General features: G+C 36.9%; 1 protein-coding gene across 12 annotated transcripts in view; it reads left to right on the top strand.

Moving 5' to 3' along the window:
* Window positions 1–25,848, top strand: part of KDM6A (lysine demethylase 6A) — a 280,479-nt gene that overhangs the window by 239,473 nt on the left and 15,158 nt on the right. For all 12 annotated transcript variants that reach the window (XM_049871256.1, XM_049871250.1, XM_049871251.1 and 9 more), the window contains 3 exons: window positions 2,302–2,416; window positions 5,836–6,023; window positions 6,816–6,957. In XM_049871256.1, the coding sequence (XP_049727213.1) occupies window positions 2,302–2,416; window positions 5,836–6,023; window positions 6,816–6,957 (445 nt within the window). The remainder of the gene's footprint in view (window positions 1–2,301; window positions 2,417–5,835; window positions 6,024–6,815; window positions 6,958–25,848) is intronic.

Genomic DNA, 25,848 nt, shown 5'->3' with positions numbered 1-25,848 from the left:
TGTAAGCCATATATATGATTTTAAATTTTCTGGTAGCCACATTAAGTAAAAATAAATAGGTAAAACTAATTTTAATATTTTAACCCAATATAGCCAAAATAGTATCATTTCAACATGTAATCAATCTAAAAATCATTGAGATTTTTATACTAAGTTTTTGGAATCTAGTTGTGTACTTTACAGGTACTGCACATCTCAATTCACACTAGCCACATTGCCAAGTGCACAAAAGCCACATATGGCTAGTGGGTACCATATTGAACAACACAATTTTAGAAGAAATGTTGTATAGTTTATAATTAGTGTGTTTAGTTCAATTCAAGAGACATTATTTTGAGCCTCTGGTTATGGGGCAAACACTTTGTTCCTGGCATTACAAAGATAAATATAAGTGGTACCTACTATGATGGACTTCATAATCAGTCATGTGTGTTCTAAACTATATGCATGCTCTCAGGCTGTACCCTAAGAGAATTTTATTTAGTTAATGGGATCGGTCCTAGCATCTCTGATGCTAATTAGAGCTAAGTTTATTCAGACTCCATGACATGACCAGTTCCAACCATTTTCCCGTGGTGGGTGACAGTTGTAAGTAATAGGAGTACCATCCTCACATTATACTATAATATGTAAGAGACTCAGGGTGTGGTGTGCACAGGGTAGGTAGGGAGCAGCAACATTTTTTTTTAATTGAGGTAATAAGGTAAAATTAGCTATTAACTAATTTAAAGTGAACAATTCAGTGGAATTTAGTATATTGACAGTGCAGTGCAACCATTACCTCTGTCTAGTTCCGGGACGTTTTCATCACCCCAAAAAGAAACCCTGTATACCCGTTAAGCATTCACTCCCCATTCTGCCCTCCCCCAGCCCCTGGTAACCAGTAGTCTGCTTTCTGTCTCTATGCATTTACCTATTTTGGCTATTTCATTTAAATGGAATCATACCGTATGTGACCTTCTGTGTCTGGCTTCTTTTACTTAGCATAATGTTTTGAAGATTCATCACATTGTATGTATATCGATACTTATGGCTGAGTAATATTCCATTGTGGGACTATACCCCATTTTGTTTATCCATTCATCAGTTGATGGACACTTGGGTTGTTTCCACTTGGCTATTGTGAATACTGCTGCTATGAACATTTTTGTAATAGTATTTATTTGTATGGCTTTCTAGATTTCCCAGGATATGCACAAACTTCTCAAAGCCCTTATTCCCCGGAAAATCTAGCTCCTTGGCTTTTTCTCCCAGGCTATGGGTGTGTCTGTTTTTTACCTTACCTGTTACTTTTTGCCCTGGGCAACAGCAGCTTGTTCTTTTGTCTTTCCTTGTTTTAGGGAACATCCTCCCCCTAGCCAGTTCAAGTTAAGCCAGACAAAGGGAAGCCCCTTGTGTTAATCCTTTGGGGATACCCCAGTCAGGTCAAAACAGATGAACACGAATCCTTGGTAACAAAGTCCATTCTGCTCTGACCAGAACCAGGTGCCCACGCCAGGACACAGGCAGCAGTCTCCAAGTCCGCAATGAGCCTGGTGTGGGAGTTGGAGGTACAATAAGTTAAAATGCCACAAAGATCTCCTGCCTTGTTTAAGTTGCCTTTCTCCTGGTGAAGCATTCTCTTGGTTGCTGTAAACCTTTGACTCTCTCCCAGAGTTCTGATAATGTTGATTCTGACAGGTTTTGCCAGCTTTTTTGGTGTTTCTGGAGAGGGACGGCTCCCCACAGTTTTCCTACTCCACCAGTTTTGCTGACCTCATTGTCAGGAGCAGCTACATTTTGTAAACCACACTCCTTGCCTTTTTACCGATTTCCTAATACCACCTGTGGGAAATGAGGATTAGTTCACAAAGAAGTGGTAATGAAATTGATAATAGGTAGTTCATATTTATTGTTTACCATGTATTAGGCACTGTTCTAGGCATTCATAATTTCATTTAATCCTCAAAACAACACCGATTTATGGAATTGTTAATATCTACTCTTACAAACAAGAAAACTGAGTCAGACAGGTTTGGCAACTTGCCCAGGTTTGTATAATGACCAAGCCAAGGAGCCTGGTCCAGAGCCCAAGCTCTTAGCCATAATTTTTGCTGTTTTCCAAAGAAACTTCAGAAATGAGTTAGGAGTTGGCCAAACTCAACTCTAGATTTTTTTTTTCCTTTTAAATGCTCCAGTGAGAAAGAACTGAATACCACTAGAGTGTTCTCTTTTGAACATTTCTAACATTTCATTTCTAAAGATAACCATTTTTCATGGAATTTATAATGTACTGATGATTTTTTTCCTTTCACATTTCAGGACATCAGGAAAATAACAACTTTTGTTCAGTTAACATAAATATTGGTCCAGGTGACTGTGAATGGTTTGTCGTTCCTGAAGGTTACTGGGGTGTTCTGAATGACTTCTGTGAAAAGTAGGTCTCTGAACTAAATTTTCTTTAAACAGAATTTCCTAAGCCAGTTTACACTTAACATTCAGCAGAAAATTCAGTTTAAATGATTTGATTTGAAACCTGTTATTTTGTGTTATCAGTAATACTTTAGGAAAGATGCCATGAAACCACACTATGTAATAGTAATAGTCATAAATTTAGAGGATAGAAAGTTTGAGTTGTTTATTAGATCAGTTAAAAAAATTGATGTATAAATACTTGTTTGTTTGAAAGGTATGTATTCCAAGAAAAATTATTCTATTATAAATGGTTTTAGAAGTGGAAACTTTTACAATTGAATACCCGTATAGATCGTTCATAACTCGCTTGAACATATTACTGTTTATCATATCATCGTGATATGAATTCTTCTGAAACGACATTAGCAACTTTTCTATAAAGGAATTTTATACAATTTAATTACCTACTTCAGATTTTGTTTTTCTCTAGAAGAAATAATTCACATAGTGGCGTACCTTTGCTTAAGAACCTAGGAATAGCCTTCACTTTACTTCTGTGTCTTCTGCTAAAGGGCACCTTGGAATTGTTTTCATTGGTTTAAATTTAATTATTTGTCTGGGTGGGACCTTATTCTCTTTTTTCCTAAAAGGTACTCCATTATGAAAGCACCTGATAATTTCAGTTATTGATAATATTGGAAAATTATTGTGGTAAAAAAATGTAAAAACGTAAATTACACATATATTGAGTATCATACATCCTCCATTAGGTAAAGGAAAAAACCCATCTGAAACATTTACATGTAAAACTGCTTTGAAAGCTAATTATACACATATTCCACGTAAAAATGTGTTATTTTCTACTTTGGCTTAAAGAATCTTTGCTAAAAATATTTTGATTTGGTAAGAAGTGCATCATTGTTGGGGGGAAAAGATATTAATCCAAAATTTTCTTATATACAAAGAAGAGATAATCACCTTTTATTGTCTTCATTATTTAACATCAGATTTCATTCACTGTACGAAAGCCAAAGATGTGGAATTTTAAAATTTCTAATGTACAGATAAAATAACCTGATCTACTTCAATCTTTACTTAATTTTATGGGCCAGCAATCTGGTAGCATCAGAGAAAGAACAGTATAATGTGGAAAATCTTCATTTGCTACAGAAAGATTTTTATTTCTTAAACTTGAGGATAGGAGTATATTGTTGCAACTACAGTACAGTGATCCTTCTTCATTATTTCTGAGTAGAGATTGGCTGTTGTTAGGGTTTAGCTTTCTTTTCTGTGTGAACAGAGAGGTGTCTTGGGAGCAAGGATAATTAGAATAGGCAAATGATATCCAAAAAGCTTGAGCTTGGGGATAATAAAAATATCAAGTTAGTATGAGGGAAAAAATAATTTAGCTAAGTCGCAGAAATAGTACTTGCTTACCTCAGCAATTCATTGTAATTTTGTTTCAAATAAGGATCATTGCTCCTGATATTGACCATTTCTGTAGTTATAGACTATAAAGAATACCTGTCTGGAAATAATAATTTTTTTAAATATATGATTAAAAAATACTTGCTTTTTTGGGTAAGTTGGTTACTCTTGACTAGTTGTTGATTATTTATGTTTGCTTGCCTGCTTGCTTGCTTTTGTATAGAAAGTTATGTCCAATTTTAATATGGCAATGCATGGTGAAATAGGGCTCGTACTTCTGTTTATAACCATTTTTTGCTTTACTGGCAATTTTTTCTGGAATGTGTCCAGGCACTTAGACTAATAACAAACAGTAAGCCAATCCTTATCCCCTTATAATTAGACTACTGTTGTTTGTCTGATGTAGGCTTAATCTCAAGAGTAGCCTTGAATTTTTTAGGAAATAAAATAGAAGTGACTATGGTTCCTTCTAGGCTAGGGGTTGGCAAACTTTCTGTAGAGTCAGGTAATAAATATTTTAAGTTTTGCAGGTCATATGGTCTCTATCACAACTCTGTCCTTGGAGTACAAAAGCAATGATAGATAACACGGAAATGAATGGGCATGTCTGTGTTCCAGTAAAACCTTATTTACAAAAACAGGCAACAGGCCAGATTTGGATCATGGGCCATAGTTTGCCAACCCCTACCTAGACAAGAATTAAATTTAAATCAATGAAAACAATTTTAAGGTACCTTTTATCATATACTTTAACACAAGGCACAGAAATAAAGGGAAGGTTATTTCGTAGATTTTAAGGAAAGACCCATTTCCACTATGCAAGTTCTTCCCACCCCCCCCCCCCAAAATCTAAAGTAGTTAATTGAATGTTATAAAACACTTTTGTAGGCAAAGTTACTAATGTAGTTTTAAAAATATATCATGATGAAAGAGGCTAGTAAGAAGCCAGATTTTATATTAAAAGGTTATTAGTATTATGATCAAGGGGCCCTGGTGGTACAGCAGTTAAGCAGTCTGCTGTTAATCAAAAGGTTGACAGTTTGAATCCACCCAGTGGCTCTGTGGGAGAAAGACCTGACGATCTGCTTCTGTAAAGATTAAAAAAACCAAAAACCAAACCTAGTGCCGTCGAGTCGATTCTGACTCATAGCAACCCTATAGGACAGAATAGAACTGCCCCATAGAGTTTCCAAGGAGCGCCTGGCAGATTCGAACTGCCGACCCTTTGGTTCGCAACCATAGCACTTAACCACTACACCACCAGGGTTTCCTCTGTAAAGATTACAGCCTGGAAAATCCTGTGGGGCAGTTCTACTCTGTCACATGGAATCTCTATGAGTCTAGAATTTAATTAGTAGCACCCAAGAACAGTATTATGAACTATAAAATGTTTCTGAAGTGTGGTGCTGGTGGTGATATGTACTTAAGTGTGATTGTCCATTTTTGGTGATAGTTTATTTCAGCTGCATGGTTTTAATCAATCAGTCATCCAAACATTATAGAGACTGACATTCTGTCCCTCTTTTCCTGCTTGGAATTCAGAACAGCAGTAGATGATTTTGTCTTCTACTTTCCTTCAGAAATTGAGGGTGGTTCCTAGTACTTATATCTACCATAGTGTTCCTATTTATGGATTTAAATGACTTGATGTCAACTCCACCTTCCATTTACCTTTAGGGATTCCTAGGTTCTTCAGGGATAAGGGTTCAATCTAAATAGTCTTCATTGAAATGAAATTAAAAGTATTGTATGTAAATGTTACTTAAAATTAGCTTTGGATTTCCTTTGGACCTTTGAAAGATCAATTTAAGCCAGTAATGCTGATCTTTGGATAACTTATCCAATACTCAGCTGTAATTAATTTCATTCACTTTTAAATACAGAAGTTCATATTGCACAATCAAGTTCCAGTGAAATAAATGAACATTTTAAAATACTTTTGACATTATCTTCCAGTCTCATAAGGACCTTATTAGGTACTTGATCCATTTGCATTATTTGTTCTTATTTCAGAAATAATTTGAATTTCCTAATGGGTTCTTGGTGGCCCAACCTTGAAGATCTTTATGAAGCAAATGTTCCAGTATATAGATTTATTCAGCGACCTGGAGATTTGGTCTGGATAAATGCAGGCACTGTACATTGGGTTCAGGCTATTGGCTGGTGCAACAACATTGCTTGGAATGTTGGCCCACTTACAGGTATTTTACAGAATACGCTAAAAAAAATGTTATAAAAGATTGTACCTGATATGTCTATTCTTTTATTTTTTTTTGAAATATTATTCACTAAAAATTGGAAGAAGAGTGTCTCTTTGCATAAAATCTTAGTATATATGTAGTACAAAAAATTATATTCAAGTTAACAAATGGAAATTCAAGACATAAACCTCAGCAGATAACAAATTTATGTCTGTATATGCATTTTTTTTTTTTTATATGCATAGAGAAAATACTTTCAATAATTTTTAAAGTACCTGGTTTTGTTTTATAAAGGAAATATTTTATGGGAGAAAACAGAGTGGGTAATTCTTTCATATTTTTATCTGGTCATGTGAACAGCCCGACTATGTCAAGATCTGTTTGAATTATGCCTGCCTTTCTAGGCATTAGACACTTAAGGTTAAGAATATGGCCTTTGGAGCAAGAAAGACCTGGATTAGGACCAGGACCTGGCTCTTGCTACTTTGGGCAAGTTGTTTAACCTCTCTGGGCTTCAATTTCTTCATCTATAAAATGGGGATAATAAGATGATTGTAAAGATTAAGTGAGATAATGTATAAAAATAGCTCAGCACAGTGCGTGGCACGTAAGCGCTCGTTACATAATCACTACTGTTATTACTATAATTATCATAAAACATAAAAATTACTTTTTGTAGAGCTTTGAGGTTTTTAGAATTGGTGTTGAAGATATCACCTTAGAGAGTGATAATGATTATTTTCATATCTTTTGGTACTTTGGGTTGCTTTATAATTGTTTCTTTTTTCCTAGCCTGCCAGTATAAATTGGCAGTGGAACGGTACGAATGGAACAAATTGCAAAGTGTGAAGTCAATAGTACCCATGGTTCATCTTTCCTGGAATATGGCACGAAATATCAAGGTCTCAGATCCAAAGCTTTTTGAGATGATTAAGTAAGTGCTTTCTAAAACTGCTGTAGTCCCTGGGTTTTTTTGGGGGGGTGGGCGGGGAGTGGAGAGTGTTAACTATTCAATATATTTTTCCCGTAGAATTATGTTGACATCAAAACAAAATTGTCCAGTAATCTTGGCAAAATGTAATATGAGAACACATGTTAAAAATATTTTTTCCCTTCCAAATAGTCAGCCCACTGTGGTACAAAGAGGAACAAAGGTGCAAGTGATTCTAAACCAGTAGATTCACAGCCTGTATTTCTCCACTACTGTCTTGAGCCACCTGATTTGATTTTTCAGGAGAACTTTAGTACTAATACTGAAAGTATGCCTATAGTAATAGCGGGCATCATAAAATAATTGCTGGTGTAGAGAAATTAGCATTTAATATAGAGATTTGACTAAAATGGTAATTTTCTGGTTGTCTAATCAGATCATCTTATAATTATCCCTTTTCTTAGCTGTTTTAATACTTAATACAAGTTTTACAAATTTTTATATACTAACCTAATTTTGGAAACCCTGGTGGCGTAGTGGTTAAGTGCTATGGCTGCTAACCAAAGGGTCGGCAGTTCAAATCCACCAGGCGCTCCTTGGAAACTCTATGGGGCAGTTCTCCTCTGTCTTATGGGGTCACTATGAGTCGGAATCGACTGAACGGCACTGGGTTTTTATGTTTTTAACCTAATTTCACTGTATATATCCTAGTAAGCTTCTTATTTGGTATCACAGTTTCTATCATAGCTATTTTGTAAATCTATTTAGAAGTAACGTTTTCAAACAGGGCTATATAGCAGTATTCCCCTAAACTCTTTTCTACTAGGGAATTCTGGTCAAAGAAATATGGGAACTGAAGGACTAGAAAAATACAAATTCTTTTTTTTTTTTTTTTGGCAAAATGTTTAGATCCCGACGGCATAGTGGTTAAGAGCTATGGCTGCTAACCAAAAGGTCGGCAGTTCGAATCCACCAGGCGCTCCTTGGAAACTACTCTATGGGGCAGTTCTACCCTGTCCTATAGGATTGCCATGAGTCGAAATCGACTCAACGGCAGTGGGTTTGGTTTGGTTTTTGGATATTAATGTGTTTTGTGAATGTGGAAGAAGGGTTATAATGTACACTATTTCCCAAACTTATTAACCAGTATCTTTTAAGGAATTGGTCTCCTTCAAAACTCATTTTGGAATATGCTACTTTAGACTCACTGATAAAATAAATTTGACTTAGTCTTTCTTAAAAGTGTATTTATGTTAAGTATTTCTTCTGCAGGAATATTAATTCGGTTAGCATGTGTTGTTTTGTAAAATACTGTATTTTGAAAGTAATCCTAATTTGTTAAAATTATCTCAAACTTAAATCTAAAATTCAAACAAAAATGTGGCCATGGTAACATGCCTATGAATTATCTTATGACACGGTCCTTTATCAGTTGTACTCTTTTATGTAATCTTGGTCATTAGGCGTGGGGGAGACAAAAGGGAATGAAAACCAAATCACAGCAAGTAATATACAAATCCGTAAAAATGTTCAGCAATCCCAGTTACCACACTCTCTGTATAAATGGGAGTTGGGGGTGAGAGGGGCTGTCTGTCCATTTATCTATTATGGCACTTTGTTCTGAATAGCAAGTTCAGTGTTACTTTTGAGAAGAAAATTATCTGAAGTCCCTGAAAATGTATACTAAGTTAGAGATAGGCATAAAGTAGATGCTGATTCAGAGCACCCGAGATAAAGGGATGGCATGATATATAGAAGCCTTTGTATTCAAGTGAGTACCCATGATTTTTCATCACTTTGCCATAAAACCCAACAGCTATATAGGCTGAAAGTAATTCATTCCATTTCAGATAGACTAGGATCTTTAAAGTTCATTTAGTTAAAACTCCTACCTAATTCACTAATCCCTTCTATAGCATCAGTGATTTGTGGTCTCCAGCAACTTAAACACTCTCATTGCTTCGTTACAATTTGTGAAATTCTTTACAAATTGGACTAAAATCTACCTGTCATTTGATCTGAATTCCATAAGTATTATTTGAGTTTTTTGCGGAATAAGTCACATTCAACAAATGTTTGAGAATAGACTCCATGATGCACACTGTTCTAGGAACTGAAGATAGACACAGCAGGGTAGAATGTAAAAATCCCTGTCTTAAAGGCACTTAAATTCTAGTTGAATAAAACAGACAAACCCCGAACAGATGAGTAAATTACTGATAAGTAATATGAGTAAGATAAAATAGAATGATATTTGAGGAGGGGGGCAAGGAGTGCTGCTTTTGCTAAAGCAGTCGGGGAAGGTAACTGAGATGAGCTTTATACTTAGACTTGAATAATGACATGGAGTCAACCATTGAAGATTTAGAGGTGGAACATTTCAGGCCCAGAGAACAAGTAAAGGCTGAATTAAGAACAACTTTGTTATAAAGACAGTGTTTTACATCCTACCTTGATGAGTGGCATCTGGGGTCTTAAAAGCTTGTGACTAAGATACTAAGATATAAGATACTCCACTGGTCCCACCCTATCTGGAGCAAAGGAGAATGTAGAAAACCAAAGACACAAGCCAAGGATTAGTCCAAAGGACTAATGGACAACAACTGCCACAGCCTACACCAAACTGAGTCCAGCACAACTAGATGGTGCCCGACTAACACCACCAACTGCTCTGACAGGGATCACAATAGAAGGTGCTGGGCAGAGCTGGAGAAAATGTAAAACAAAATTCAAACTCACAAAAAAAGACCAGACTTACTGGTCTGATAGACTGGAGGAACCCCAACTGTGGCCCTCGGACACCCTTTTAACTCAGTACTGAAGTCACTCCTGAGGTTCACCCTTCAGCCAAAGATTGGACAGGTCCATAAAACAAAAACAAAATGAGACTAAATGGGCACACCAGCTCAGGGGCAAGGACCAGAAGACACAAGGGGAGAGGAAGGCTGGTAATGGGGAACCCAAGGCTGAGAAGGGGAAGGTGTTACCATGTCGTGCAGTTGGTAACCGATATCACAAAACAATATGTGTATTAATTGTTTAATGAGAAACAAATTTGTAAACCTTCATCTAAAGTAAAATAAAGAAAAAAGAACAGCTTTGGCATGTTCATGGAACAGAAAAAGCCAGTGTGACTATATGAGAATGAGGGAAAGGAAAAGTAGCAATAAGCTCAATAAAATGAGCAGGAACCAGATCATACATTGACGTTTAGGCCATGGTAGGAAGTTTATATGCATATATATTCTGAGTGTTGCAGGTCACCATTAGAGAATTTTAAACAGGATGTGGATAGGTTCTGAATTAAAGCTTAAGAAAATGAATTTAGTTGCTTTGTGGCGAACGGATTTTGAAAAGCAGGCTTAAAAGTAGCAAGGAGCTAATCCATACAAGAAAAGTAAACACACTCCTAGGCTCATATATCTAGTAACAGCTCGACCACCTGGTAACAAGTTGTTAGAGCTTCAAAGGTGCCACTGATCAAACTAGCTTACCTGAGCAGCCTATTTGAACATATCAAAACAAAACAAGAAGCTAAGACACAGTAACTCCAAAACCAAACCAAACCCACTGCCACTGAGTCGATTCCGACTCATAGCGACCCTATAGGAGAGAGTAGAACTGCCCCATAGAGTTTCCAAGGAGCGCCTGGCAGATTTGAACTGCCGACCTCTTGGTTAGCAGCTGTAGCACTGAACCACTACACCACCAGGGTTTAGGACACAGTAAGCAACCATAAAATAAATAAATACAATAAATTATTGATGGCTCAGGGACAACAGTCAGTATCAAATGACATAAACAGGCAGACCATGATGGCTTCAGAAAGCTCCCAAAACAAAGAATCAGGAGAACTTCCTGGAATTACCAGAGGTAGAATACAAAACATTAAAATACAGGACATGTCAGGAGATCAGGGAAAATGCAGAACAAGCCAAGGAACACGCAGACAGAGCATTAGAGGAACTTCAGATTAGAGAAGAGCATAATGACAGATATAATAGGCTGCAAGGATCCATAGAGACAGCAAACAAATCCAGAAGATTAACAATAAAATTTCAGAATTATGCAACTCAATAAAAAGTCACAGGAGCAGGATTGAGGAAATGGAAGTCACAATTAGTGAGATTGAAGGTAAAGCGCTTGACGCCAACATATTTGAGGAAAAATCAGATAAAAGAACTTTAAAAAATGAAGAAACCCTAAGAATTATGTGGGACTCTATCAAGAAGAATAACTTATGAGTGATTGGATTACCAGAACGGGGGGGGATAACAGAAAATACAGAAAGAATTGTTGAAGATTTGTTGGTAGAAAACTTCCCTAATATGAAAGAAGAGAAGATATGTATCCAAGGTGCTCATCGAACCCCAGCAAGGTAGATTCCAAAAGAAACGCACAAAGACATACTATATAATCAAACTTGCAAGAACCAAAGATAAAGGGAGAATTTTAAGAGCGGCTAGGGATAAACGAAAAGTCACCTGTAAAGGAGAGTCAATAAGACTAAGCTCAGACTACTCAGTAGAAACCACACAGGCACAAAGGCAATGGAATGACATATATAAAGCCTTAAAGGAAAAAAATTGCCAGCCAAAGATTATATAACCAGCAAAACTGCCTCTCAAATATGAAGGCAAAATTTGGGCATTTCCAGATAAACAGAAGTTTAGGGAATTTGCAAAAACCAAACCAAAATTACAAAAAATACTAAAGGGAGTTCTGTGGTTAGAAAATCAATAACATCAGATAAACCCAAGACTAAAACACAGGACAGAGCAACTAGATATCAACCCAGATAGGGAAGTCACAAAAATAAATCGAAGCTAAAACACTCAAAACAGGGAAACAGGAAAGTCATTATGTAAAAGATGACAACAGTAAAACAAAGAGGGACGAAAAAATGTAGTCATAGATATTTCCTATGGAGAGGAAGTCAAGGCAATACAAAGAAATAAAAGATTGGTTTAAACTTAGAAAAATAGAGATAAATATGAAGGTAACCACAAAGAAAACTAACAATCCTGCACGTCAAAATGAAAAACATAAAGACTCAGCAAATACAAAAGCAACAACAATGAAAAAGAGGAAAAGAAAATACATAAAGGAAAACGACTTGGCGCAGAAAAGTAAGTGGAAAAAAGAATCTGTCAACAACACAACACAAAAAAAAGACATCAAAATGACAGCACTAAACTCATACCTATTAATAATTATGCTGAATGTAAATGGACTAAATGCACCAGTAAAGAGAGAAAGGCAGAATAGATTTTTTAAAAAACATCCTTCTGTGTGCTGCCTACAAGAGACACACCTTAAAGACACAAACTAAAAGGATGGAAAAAAATATGTCACGCAGACAACAATCAAAAAAGATCAGGGGTGGCAATTTTAATTTCTGACAAAATAGACTGTAAAGTTAAATCCACCATAAACGATAAGGAAGGACACTATATAATGATGAAAGGATCAGTATACCAGCTGGATATAACTGTAATAAATATTTGTGCACCCAATGACAGGGATCCAAAATAGATAAACTCTAACAGCATTGAAAAAAGAGATAGACAGCTCCATAATAATAGTAGGAGACTTCAATACACCACTTTTGGTGAAAGACAAACATCCAGAAGGAAGCTCAGTAAAGACACAGAAGATACAAATGCCACAGTCAGCCAACTTGACCTCATAGACATATAAAGAGCACTCCACCCAACAGCAGCCGAGTATGCTTTCTTTTCCAACACACATGGAACATTCTCCAGAATAGACCACATATTAGGTCATATTGCAAGGATTAACAGAATCCAAAGCATCGAAATATTACAAAGCATCTTTTCTTACTCTAAAGCCATAAAAGTAGAAATCAGTAACAGGGAAAAAAAGTCAAACACATGGAAACTGAACAACACTTTGCTCAAAAACTACTGGGTTATAGAAGAAATTAAGGATGGAATAAAGAAATCCATAGACTCAAATGAGAATGAAAACTCTTCCTACTAGAACATTTAGAATACAGCAAAAGCAGTGCTCAGAGGTCAATTTATAGCAATAAATTCACACATCCAAAAGCAAGAAAGGGCCAAGGTGAAGGAATTGTCCCTACAACTCGAACAAATAGAGACCAGCAAAAGAAGCCCTTGGGCACCAGAAGAAAGCAAGTGATAAAAATTAGAGTAGAATTCAGTGAAATAGAGAACAGAAAAACAATTGAAAATTAACAAGACCAAAAGATGGTTCTTTGAAAAGATCCACAAAATCAATAAACCATTAGCCAAACTGACAAAAGAAAAACAGGAGAGAAAGCAAATAACGTGAAAAAGAAATGAGAGGGGTGATATCACGACAGACCCACCTGAAATTAAAAGAGTCATAACAGAATACTATGAAGAATTGTACTCTAACAAATTTGAAAACGTAGACAAAATTCTAGAAACACACTATCTACTTAAACTGACAAATAGGTAGAACAGCTAAATAAACCTAAAACAAAAGAAGAGATTGAGAAAGGAATTTAAAAACTCCCAACAACAACAACAAAAAAGCCTGGCCCTGATGGCTTCACTGGAGAATTCTACCAAACTTTCAGAGAAGGGTTAACACCACTAGTACTAAAGGTATTTCAGAGCATAGAAAAGGATGGAATATTCCCAAACTCATTCTGTGAAGCCACCATAACCCTGATACCAACACCACAATAAAAGAAAATTACAGACCAATATCCCTCATGAACTTAGATGTAAAAATCCTCAATAGAATTCAACAACATATCAAAAAAATAATTCACCACAATCAAATGGGATTCATACCAGGTGTGCAGGGATGGTTCACCATTAGAAAAACAAGATCCACATGATCTTAACCTATTGATTCAGAAAAGGCATTTAACAAAGTCCAACGCCCGTTCACAATAAAAACTCAGCAAAATAGGAATAGAAGGGAAATTCCTCAACATAATAAAGGGCATTTATACAATTCCAACAGCCAACTAAATGGAGAGAGTCTGAAAGCATTCCCCTTGAGAGCGGGAACCAGACAAGGAAGCCCTTTATCACCAGTCTTATTCAACATTGTGCTGGAGGTCCTAGCCAGAGCGATTAGGCTAGAAAAAGAAATAAAGGACATCCAAATTGGTAAGGATGAAGTAAAGATATCTCTATTTGCAGATGATATGATCTCATACACTGAAAACCCTAAAGAATCCACAAGAAAACTACTAGAACTAATAAAAAGAGTTCAGCAAACTATCAGGATACAAGATAAAAATGCAAAAATCAATTGGATTCCTCTATACCAACAAACAGAACGTCCAAGAGGAAATCACTAAATCAATACCATTTACAGTAGCCCCCAAGAAGATAAAATACTTAAGAATAAATCTCACCAGAGGCATGAAAGACCTATACAAAGAAAACTACAAGACACTACTGCAAGAAACCAAAAGGGACCTACACAAATAGAAAAACATACCTTGCTCCTGGATAGGAAGACTCAACATTGTAAAAATGTCTATTCTGCCCAAAGCAATCTTAGCTACAATGCAGTCTCGATCCAAATTCCAATGGCATTTTTTAATGAGGTGGGGAAACAAACCTCCAACTTAAAATGGAAAGGGAAGAGGCCCTGGATAAGTAAAGCATTACTGAAAAAGGAGAATAAAATGGGAGGCCTCAAACTTCCTGATTTTAGAACCTATTATACTGCTACTCTAGTCAGAACAGCCTGGTACTGGTACAACACCAGATATATAGACCAATGGAATAGAATTGAGAATGCAGACGTAAATTCATCCACCCATGAGTAGCTGATATTTGATAAAGGCCTGAAGTATCTGTTAATTGGGGAAAACGCAGTCTCTTTAACAAATGGTGCTGGCATAACTGGATATCCACCTGCAAAAAAATGAAACAAGACCCATACCTCACACCATGCACAAAAACTAACTCAAAATGGATCAAAGACCTAAACATAAAATCTGAAATGGTAAAGATCATGGCAGAAAAAATAGGGACAATGCTAGGAGCCTTAACACATGGCGTAAACAGTATACAAAACATTACTAACAATGCACAAACACCAGGAGACAAACTAGATAATTGGGAGCTCCTAAAAATCAAACAATTAATGCTCTTCAAAAGACTTCGCCAAAAGAGTAAAAAGACAATCTACAGACTGGGGAAAAAATTTTGACTATGACAAATGCGATCAATGTCTTACTTCTAAAATCTACAAGATACGGCAAAATCTCAACAACAAAAAGACAACCCGGTTAAAAAATGGGCAAAGTATATGAACAGGCACTCACCAAAGAAGATATTCCGGCTGCTAACAGATACATGAGGAAATGATCACGATCATTAGCCATTAGAGACATGGAAATCAAAACTACACTGCGATACTGTCTCACTCCAGCAAGGCTAGCATTCCAGGAAACACAAGATAATAAATATTGGAGATATTGTATAGAGACTCCAACATGTATGCACTGATGGTGGGTATGTAAAATGGTATGGCCCCTTGGGAAATCAATTTGGCGCTTCCTTAAAAAGCTAGAAATACAACTGCCACGTAGGATCCAGCAATCCTACTCCATGTGATATGTCCTAGAGAAGTAAGAGTCCCCACACAAATAAATAGAGGCATACCCATGTTCATTGCAGCACTGTTTACAATAGCAAAAAGATGGAAACAACCAAGGTGCCCAGCACCAGATGAATGGATAAACAAATTGTGGTATATTCACACAACAATAAAGAACAACGATGAATCTGTGAAACATCAGATAACATGGAGGAATCTGGAAGGCATTATACTGAGTGAAGTCAGCTAGTCGCAAAAGGACAAATATTGTATGAGACCACTATTGTAAGAATTCAAGAAAAAGTTTAAACAGAAGAAAACATTCTTTGATGGTTACGGGCTTCTGGAGGGAGGGAGGGGGGTATTCACTAACTAGATAGTAGACAAGAATTATTTTAGGTCAAGGGAAGGACAACACACAACATAGGGGAAGTCAGCACAACTGGACTAATCCAAAAGCTAAGAAGTTTCCTGAATGCAACCAAACACTTTGAGGTACTGAGTAGCAGGCAGGAGCGGGAGTCTGTGTACCATGGTTTCAGGGGACATTTATGTCAATTGACATAACAGTGTATTAAGAAAATGTTCTGCATCCCACTTCGGTGAGTGACGCCTGGGGTCGTAGTGACTCTGTGTGCAACCGAAGGAAACACTTCCCGATCCTGTGCCATCCTCACAATCATTGTTATGCTTGAGCCCATTATTGCAGCCACTGTGTCAATCCATCTTGTCGAGGGTCTTACTCTTTTTCACTGACCCTCTACTTAACCAACATGATGTCGTTCTCAAGGGACTGGTCCATCCTGATAACATGTCCAAAATAAGCCATCTTCGCCTCCAAGGAGCATTCTGGCTATACTTCTTCCAAGACAGATTTGTTCATTCTTCTGGCAGTCCATGGTATATTCGGTAATATATACCATAATTCAAATGCATCAGTTAATCTTCAGTTTCCCTTACTTATTGTCCAGGTTTCATATGCGTATGAGGCTATTGAAAATACCATGGCTTGGTTCAGGCGCACCTTATTCCTCAAGGTGACATCTTTGCTTTTTAACACTTTAAAGATAGTGCATATAAATAAGTAGATGGGGAGAAGTTCAGTGACAGATCTTCTCTATTCTTTCCAGTCCATGGAGTCAGAGAAATGTTTTAAGCTGTGCAGCGTTCACATTTTGAGTGAAGGGTGAACATGTGGAGGCAAGGAGATTAGAAAATAGCACTTGATGCTATATTAGGACCAGATTCTTGCACCAAAAGAAAGATACCTCAATTCATCCATAAGATACGGTATACCTTTGTACCGGTTCTCGTTAAGTCCAACACAGTCATGTTTTTCGCTAATAAAGGAATAAATTCCTCTTATTCAGTTGACTACCAGGCAGAATAGTTGGCTTACGTGTGGAGGTTATGTTGTATGAAAAATTAATATCTTCATCTGCTAAAATCATACTCAGCATGCACGGTAAGCTGTTCATGCTTGGAAAGCTCAGAGGAACTCAGACTGCCTATAGGACTAGCAAATGCATACTCACTCCAGGTTACCTTATCTTCCTCCTGCTTTCTATTCTCTCCCCACCACCTTTTTCTCTTCTCCCTCCTGATTTCCCTCCTTACTATGTGTTTGTATGAGCTTAAATGTGTATATGACACAACTCTGCTATTATGTGTATGTTGACAACAGTTGGTGGTACATTCTGACTTAAGCACAGTGTGTATGATGAGTAGTAAAATAAGATAACGGTTGTGAAAATTGTTTAGTGGCAGATCATGCTTGGGTGCCAAACTTAAGACTGTACTGCTGGAGAGCTCTTGGTGGGTATTTAAGTAATAACAAGGTCTAATTTAGGTTTCATAAAGATCTTTCTAGCAGTTAAAAAAATAGGGTAAGTTTTGGGATGATAAGGGAAAGGAGTGAATCACAGATCCTTTGGATTTTCAAGTTTGGGCTCTAGATGGTTTAGTAATAATGCTACTTGAAAAATTGAACTTGATGAGCAATGTATTCTACAGACTGCATCTCATTCACTCCTCACTGTATCCCAGGGTCACCCAATTGGTAAGAGGCAGAGCTAGGATTTAAACCCACATTTGTCTTACATGAAAGTGTTTGGATTTATCTGTGGCACATGACTTTATTTTGGGGCAGTGGTGAGTTTGAGGAGCCAGTGAAATAGTTGGGTAGAACTGTTAAGAAGAGGCTGTAGAAAGTGCAGAACTTTAAATAGCGAAGTAGTTACTGACAAGGAAGTTTTCTACCTAGCGGTTTGTAATTGCCTTGAGAGGAAGAGGAGAAGAGGATTTGGGAACAGAATCTGGGGGAATACTTCTATTTAATAAAAAGAAATAGAGGAACTAGATAAGGGCAGAGAGAGCAGAGCGTGGAGAATGTATTGTTATAGCAACTAGAGGGGGGTTGTTGTAGTTTCTTAGGACTGCCATAACAAAATAAATACCACAAAGTGAGTGGTTTTAAAGAACAGAAATGTTTTATCTCACAGTTTTGGAGGCTTGAAGTCCAAATCAGGGCATTCGTTATGTTGATTCCTTCTGACAGCTTTGAGAGGACATGTTCCATGTTCTAGCTTCCAGCAATCCTTGATATTCCTTGGTTTGTAGATGCATCTTCACTTGGCAGCATCATCCTCCTCCTGCCGCCCCTCCACCCCTTCCCCTCCCAATGTGTGTGTCTGTCTATTCTCTGTTTTTATAAGACACTGCTCAAAAGGAATTAGAACCCACCTTGTTTTTATTCTATCTCCTCTAAATCTAACTGATAACATCTTCAAAGGCAGACTCTAGGTAGCCCCCTACTTACTATGGCGTTCTGTTCCAGTGACTCCATTGTAAGTCGATTCTGACGGAAGTCAAATACCTTTTTTTTTTTTTTTAAGTTTTCATTATTATTGCCTTTTGTTATCAGTATCTTTATAAATCCAGTCTTCGTCTTTGGAAGTTGGAAACATTACATATAAACTTATATAATTTGATACATACATACATTAAAAAATACACAAATCGTAAAAACGATGAAGAAGAGTTGGATGAGAATTGGATGACATTGGCATTTTATCAGTTGCGGTAATAACTCCACTTGTGGAAGATTCTGGATCATCTGAATTATCACTGGGATTGGGGGTGGCGTTTCTAGTCAGAAAATTAGAGTTGTCCGTGTGGTCCTTTTCTTTTTTCTTCATATATTTCACAGTAACATTTCACTGCTTCCTGAATCTGCCTTTCGACTTAGCAAAGCAATCAGCATTTGGTTCCACATTTTCAAGCAACTGAAGCCCCTGATTTAGTTTAGAAAACTAAATCTATACGGCAGTGTTTCGAACAGTAAATCATAAAATTGAACATCTGCATATGATAACATCAGCAAATTACATGCTACAGCATTGTGTGTAGTATATATTACTAAGGATGAGATGTACCCCCCCACCAAAAAAAAAAAATACACCAACGGCCATAAGTACAGTCCATCTTAACTCGAATACGTTTTAAGTTGGGGACTACCTGTATTTCCAAACAAGGTCACATCCACAAGTACAGAAATTAAAACTTCAACATATAATACCTTTTGAGAAGGCACAATTTGTTCCATAACAGGGACCTTTCCCACAAGCACAATTTTGCTATAAAATTGTTGTATCTGCATCATTGCTCTGGTCCTCAAATCTAATATCCTGTCAGAAAAGGAAGTGGTACTGGTTTTTCTGGCTTGTGAGCTTTGGCAGTTTGCCAGTTCTTAATAAACAGTTCTCTCTTGTCATTCCTTCCTCTGCTTTGAGCCATTTGATGTATTAGCCCCAGGGATTTTCTTCATTTCCTGTCCACTCCACCATCCACAGTAGTCTGGCTTCCCACCTTCAATATGCCCTTAAACCCTCTCTTGCTAAAGTCACTTAGTAACCAACTACTCTAAATACACAAAGGCATAAATGTAAACTCTAGTTAAAAATCCACATTTTTAAGCCTAGCATGTGAAGTCTGTCTCCCACATGTCAGTCATTTCTCCCATTGCAGCCTTTAGATACATGCTTTAAATTTGTTTATTTTTACCTTTCTGTTTGCTGTTTTAAACCATCTTTAATATGAACTACAAATTTTATCCCCCCTCCCCCCCTTTTTTTCCTCCTTCTTTGAATTATGTTTTAGTAAAATATTAATTCAGTATACTTGGAGCATGTGAATTACAGGCTATTTTAAAAGAAAAGATATCAGAGGTAAGTGGGATGGAGAAGACATACAAAGACAGTACTGTTCCTTAACTTTCTCCCTGAATTATTTTTTGGTTATTAAATATGTTGAATCTACAATGTGCAACATGTATATTGCTTTTTAGGTCTTCATAACTAAGTGGTAAGCCAGCCTAACCAAAAAGTAAGCAAAATTTGCCTTGTGCCTTTCATCCATTCCACTTGCCTCTCCCAATTCTTTTCATCCATTAATTCAGTAAATATTTATTGTGGATGGAGTTGGTGCCCAGGTATCATGCTAGTGAAAAATTTGATCACTTCTCAAGCTGCTTAAAATAAATGGGGAAACATTGCAAAGCATTAAAATATGTGGATTTCTGCTCTTATGGAGATATCGGTAAGGAACAGTGGGAGAGCACAGAGGAAGGCACTTCCAAGAGAGGGGAGAATCAGGAAAGGCTTCACAGAAGAAGTACTATCTTCATATTCCTTATCTTCATAGTACTTAAGTCCCTTATTCAGGTATGGTTGGAATTCAGAATTTTTTGGATTTAGAAAGGTAATACAGTGCATTTATAATATAGTTTACCCTACCAGTAGTATTTTTGGCAGTAGCCTGGAATCAAACACATTAATATTTCTTCAGTAAAGCATATAAATAGTCTAAGTGGGCTACATGAAAACTGTAAGTAGCCTCAGGTCAAGTTTCAACACCAAATGAATTTATGAAAAATGTGTGAGATAGTGATAACAACAATAATGAACCTGTATTTGCACTGGGTGATTAATAATGGAAAAAAATACTATCTCCTATTGCCACCTACTAATTCGTTTTTTTCCCCCCTTTAGCCTTTTTTTTTTTTTAATAATGTTTATTGTGCTTTAAGTGAAAGTTTACAAATCAAGTCAGTCTCTCACACAAAAACCCATACACACCCTGCTAAAAAAAAAAAACTTTTACTCTCCCCCTAATGAGGCAGCCCACTCTCTCCCTCCACTCTCTCTTTTCTTGTCCATTTCGCCAGCTTCTAACTCCCTCCACCCTCTCATCTCTCCTCCAGGAAGGAGATGCCAACCTAGTCTCAAGTGTCCACCTGATCCAAGAAGCTCACTCCTCACCAGCATCCCTTTCCAACCCATTGTGCAGTCCAATCCATGTCTGAAGAGTTGGCTTCGGGAATGGTTCCTGTCTTGGGCCAACAGAAGATCTGGGGGCCATGACCACGAGGGTCCTTCCAGTCTCAGTCAGACCATTAAGTCTGGTCTTAATGAGAATTTGGGGTCTGCATCGCACTGCTCTCCTGCTCCTTCAGGGGCTGTCTGTTGTGTTCCCTGTCAGGGCAGTCATCGGTTATAGCCGGGCACCATCTAGTTCTTCTGGTCTCAGGGTGATGTAGTCTCTGGTTCATGTGGCCCTTTCTGTCTCTTGGGCTCGTATTTGCCTTGTGTCCTTGGTGTTCTTCATTTTCCTTTGATCCAGGTGGGTTGAGACCAGTTGATGCATCTTAGATGGCTGCTTGCTAGCGTTTAAGACCCCAGATGTCACTCTTCAAAGTGGGATGCAGAATGTTTTCTTAATAGATTTTATTTTGCCAGTTGACTTAGATGTCCCCTGAAACCATGGTCCCCAGACCCCTGCCCCTGCTACGCTGGCCTTCGAAGCATTTTTATTCAGGAAACTTCTTTGCTTTTGGTTTAGTCCAATTGTGCTAACCTCCCCTGTACTGTGTGATGTCCTTCCCTTCACCTAAAGTAGTTCTTATCTACTATCTAGTGAATGCCCCTCTCCCACCCTCCCCCCCTTCTCGTAACCACGAAAGAATGTTTTCTTCTCAGTTTAAACTATTTCTCAAGTTCTTATACTAGTGGTCTTATACAATATTTGTCCTTTTGCAACTGACTAATTTCACTCAGCATAATGCCTTCCAGTTTCCTCCATGTTATGAAATGTTTCAGAGATTCGTCACTGTTCTTTATCGACACGTAGTATTCCATTGTGTGAATATACCATAATTTATTTATCCATTCATCCGTTGATGGGCACCTTGGTTGCTTCCATCTTTTTGCTATTGTAAACACTGCTGCAATAAACAGGGGAGTGCATATATACCTAGTAATTCTTTATCATTTTGAGAATGAATTACCTGTACTTAAACTAGTCAGCATTACTCTTTTTTCTCTGCACTTTCAGGTTCAAGTTGGGTCTTTCAGAGCCCTGCAATTCTATAAAATCCCTCATCTGAAGAAGTCATTTAGCAGATCTAGTTTCTAAAACCTAGCTCTTCTACTAAAATACACTAATTTTACTTTGTACTGTACTTCACATTCTTCCAAATTCCTCCTACACTGGGATGAGTCAAAAGAATATTCATTATCTTGATTACTTCTTTCATTTCATAATGCAGTGAACTTGACTTGAAAAGTTCATAGCCTAAGTCCTAAGGAATATTTTAGTGGAAGCTCAGTGCATAACTTTTATCTCGATTTCATTTTAATGTTGAAACTTTTTTCCACATACCCCGTATGTTGCAAGTAAACTTAATTTCTCCTTGTTTTTAGACCAAATTTTTAAGTATGTCTTAGGTTTAAGCCCTACTTGTTCATTCATATTAGCTGAAGAGTAGAGATTGAAACTTGTGTTGCTAAAAATTCCAGCTGGGAATTTTTATTGGCAAGAGCTGCTAATTAGAAGCCTTTAGAATTTTTAATATGTTTAATAGTGATCAAATTTACATGTTGGGTCATTTGACAGCAAGATGAAGCATTAAACAGAGGACACAAGATTTAGAGGCATTAATTAGAAAAGCAGTTGCTGCAGTTCAGACAGAATGAGAGACAAGGGTTAGAGGATAAAGTAAAATAGGCTTTGATGAATGACTGGATGGTAGAAGTGAGGGAGGCATCTGTATTCCTGGGTTTTGGCTTGGGCCACTGAGTGGGACATTTGATTTTGTTGATGAAATTGGGGATAAAGGAAAGAGAGGAGAAGATGGGTTAGGTGTGGGGAGTAATGATCATCAACTTGGCTGTTTTTAGACATGTAGAACTTGAATTCCTCATAGGATGTTTAAGTGTAAATTTCTGTTAAACAACTAGGTGTATATACGGTTCTATTGCTTAGAAAAGAGTCTAAGATACTCATTTGTAGCTTTCAGTTGGCTGATAGGTAATCCCTGCCAAGGTGTTAGCTGTTGAAATTTCTGGATCGTCAGCTGTTTTTAAAGTAGAACAGTAAGCACACAAAGAAATTAAGGAAAACTTCAAACTAAAAGATACCTTAATTCATTCAATTAAGTCAGTTTTTCCATGTTAAGATATCTTATTCTTCTTTAAAATATATAAAGTTTACATATTACACATCGCTGTACTCCCCCAAACTTGTTTATACTTACTTTTTCTCCAGCTTTTAATTTTGAAATTTTTCAAACCTACAAAAAAGTAGAAAGAATAGTACAACAAATGAATACCTTTATAACCTCATCTGTATTTACCAAATAAATTTTTGCTGCATTTACTTACAGGCTCTTTAAATACATACATATGCACACACTTTTTTTTTGCCTGAGCCATATAAAAAAGTAATTTGCAGACACCATGACACATCACTTCACATACTTCAACCAACATCTCTTAAGAATAAAGATATTCTCCTACATAACCGCACCGTTTGTCATATCTAAGAAATTTAAAGTTCAGTAATACCAGCTAGTATACAGTATACATTTAAATTTCCCCAACTATCAAATATATCTTTTCTTACCTCTTACCTCTCCCCACCCTATCCCACCACCCCTAATCCATTTTCAGTTAAAGTTCACGTTGAATTTGTTATGTATGTAGTCATTGTCTTCTTTAAACCAAAAAAAAAAAAAAAAAAAAAAAAAAACCACTGCTGTCGAGTTGATTCCGACTCATAGCAACCCTATAGGATAGAGTAGAACTGCCCAATAGAGTTTCCAAGGAGAGCCTGGCGGGTTCGAACTGCCGACCTCTTGGTTAGTGGCCTTAGCACTTAACCACTACAACCTGAGTCATTTTTTCATGACATTCTCTTTTTTTGTAGAGACTTGGCCTTGGTCTTGTTCAACAGGTCTTTGTCTTGTACAGAGGTCCACATTCTAGACTTATTTTCTCATAATTATATTTGGATTAAACATTTTTGACAAGAATGATTGATGATAACCTATGTCATAGATACTTTCATTAGTGGGTCCTGAGTGAATGAAGTGTTATTAAATAGGCACATTAAAATGGAGTGAGGGATTATTGCTGCTTTTTGTTTACATTTATCAAAGTATGTGGTGTTTACCCTTTAGTTTTAATGTTAAAACGAGTTGATTGAGAATTAAAGGAAACCCTAACTCTGCAAATTCATGATTCCTGTTTTCAGATATTTGAGATAGCATTGCTTTGGCCTACATTTTCTCCCTGTACCGTTGTACGATTCTTTTTTATTTCACTTTCGTAAGTCATACTCATTCATTATGTTTTACCATTGAAGTATTCCTTCTAATGGGATCATTGAAAGGAATCAAATTAAAGTGCAGCAGGTGAGCTCTAGAGACTGTTGGTACTGATTAGATTTCCCTACCAATAAACACTTTCAGAATAGAGAGGGGCTTCTTGATGCAGTTGAATGGTTTAATCTCAAAGGTAGATAAAGTTAACCCCAACAAATACGGTATAAATTGTTGCATTCATGTTCATCTAAAAGTTTTTAACTATTAGCAAGTTAATTCGGTGATAGTTGTATGGTTACTCTGGTTTATCCACCAACTACTTTGTTAGTTCTACTTAAATCACCATGATAACATATACAGAATGCCAAGGAGCCCATTTTTCTCTGAAAAGTTCAATATTAGATTTAGGAGGAGCATATCAGATAGTATGCTGAGGAGTAAAATGTTAACTTTCAGAATACCCTTTCTCTTATCTACCTCTGTGTAATCTGCCATTCTAAAAATATGTAAGCCAGTAGTTGAAAATAAATTCTCTAAAATTTAAACAGTACCAAGCCCACTTGAAAACAAACCACTTACCACACACTTAATTTCTTACATCATTTTGTCATTCTTTTGACCGTCATTTAAAGCACTGTTCTTAATATTTTAGTTTTTAAATGTGCCATCTTATATACACAGTGTTAGTGCTTTAGGTACTTTCTTTGTGCCTTTTGTATATGTATGATCATTTTTTTATTTGCCTTTCCTGTTTTATTTTCCTAAGTCTTAGGGTCTCTGCTATTTAATAGCCTAGTAAAATATTACAGGAAGGGCAGTGCTGTGTAGTTGTCTGGAGTTCAGGCTCTGGAGTCCAATCTGCCTTCAAATCTTGGCCATTCCATTCACTGACTGGGGACTGTGGGCAAATTACTAAACCTATTAGTCTTTGTTTCCGCTTCTGAAAAATAGGAATAATAGTAACTTTCTAATGTGATTTTTATAAATTTTATGTGAGTCTTGGTATAGAATAGGAGGAGCCCTGGTGGCACAGTGGTTAAAGTGCTTGTTTGCTAACCGAAAAGTCGGCAGTTCAAACCCACCAGCCACTCTGTGGAAGAAAAGATGTGGCAATCTGCTACCATAAAGATTTACAGCCTTGGAAACCCTGCGGGGCAGTTCTCCTCTGTCCTATAGGGTTGCTATGAGTCAGAATCAACTCAATGGTAGTGGGTGGCATATAGAGTAAGCACTTAGTAAATGTTAGTTGTTGTTATTAATTATAGAAACCCCCAATCCATTCAGTTTTTTTTTTTTTTTTTTTAAATATAGTGCAGTGGTTCTCAGGAGCAGTTTTCCCCATACCTATCTCCCCCTGGGGACATATGGCAATGCTGTGACTTGGGGGTTGCTACTGACATCTTCTAGGTAGAGGGCAGGGATGCTACTAAACATCCTACAATGCATAGAATAGCCCTCCAGAGCAAAGAATTATCCAGTCCAAAATGTCAGTAGTGCCAAAGTTGAGAAATTAATGGAATCTAGACTAAACCCTTTTTAAATGCCAACACCACTGTTTCATGTTGGCACTCATCCCACAGTTTTTTTCAAATTAAAAAACTAAACTTTAGTTTAGTTACTATAGAATTATTTTAATGGAATTTAAGAATTTGACA

This window comes from Elephas maximus, chromosome X (genome assembly GCF_024166365.1).
Source record: "Elephas maximus indicus isolate mEleMax1 chromosome X, mEleMax1 primary haplotype, whole genome shotgun sequence".
NCBI lineage: Eukaryota > Metazoa > Chordata > Mammalia > Proboscidea > Elephantidae > Elephas > Elephas maximus.
The sequence above is the reverse complement of the archived record's forward strand: the minus strand, read 5'-3'. Positions and strand labels throughout refer to the sequence as shown.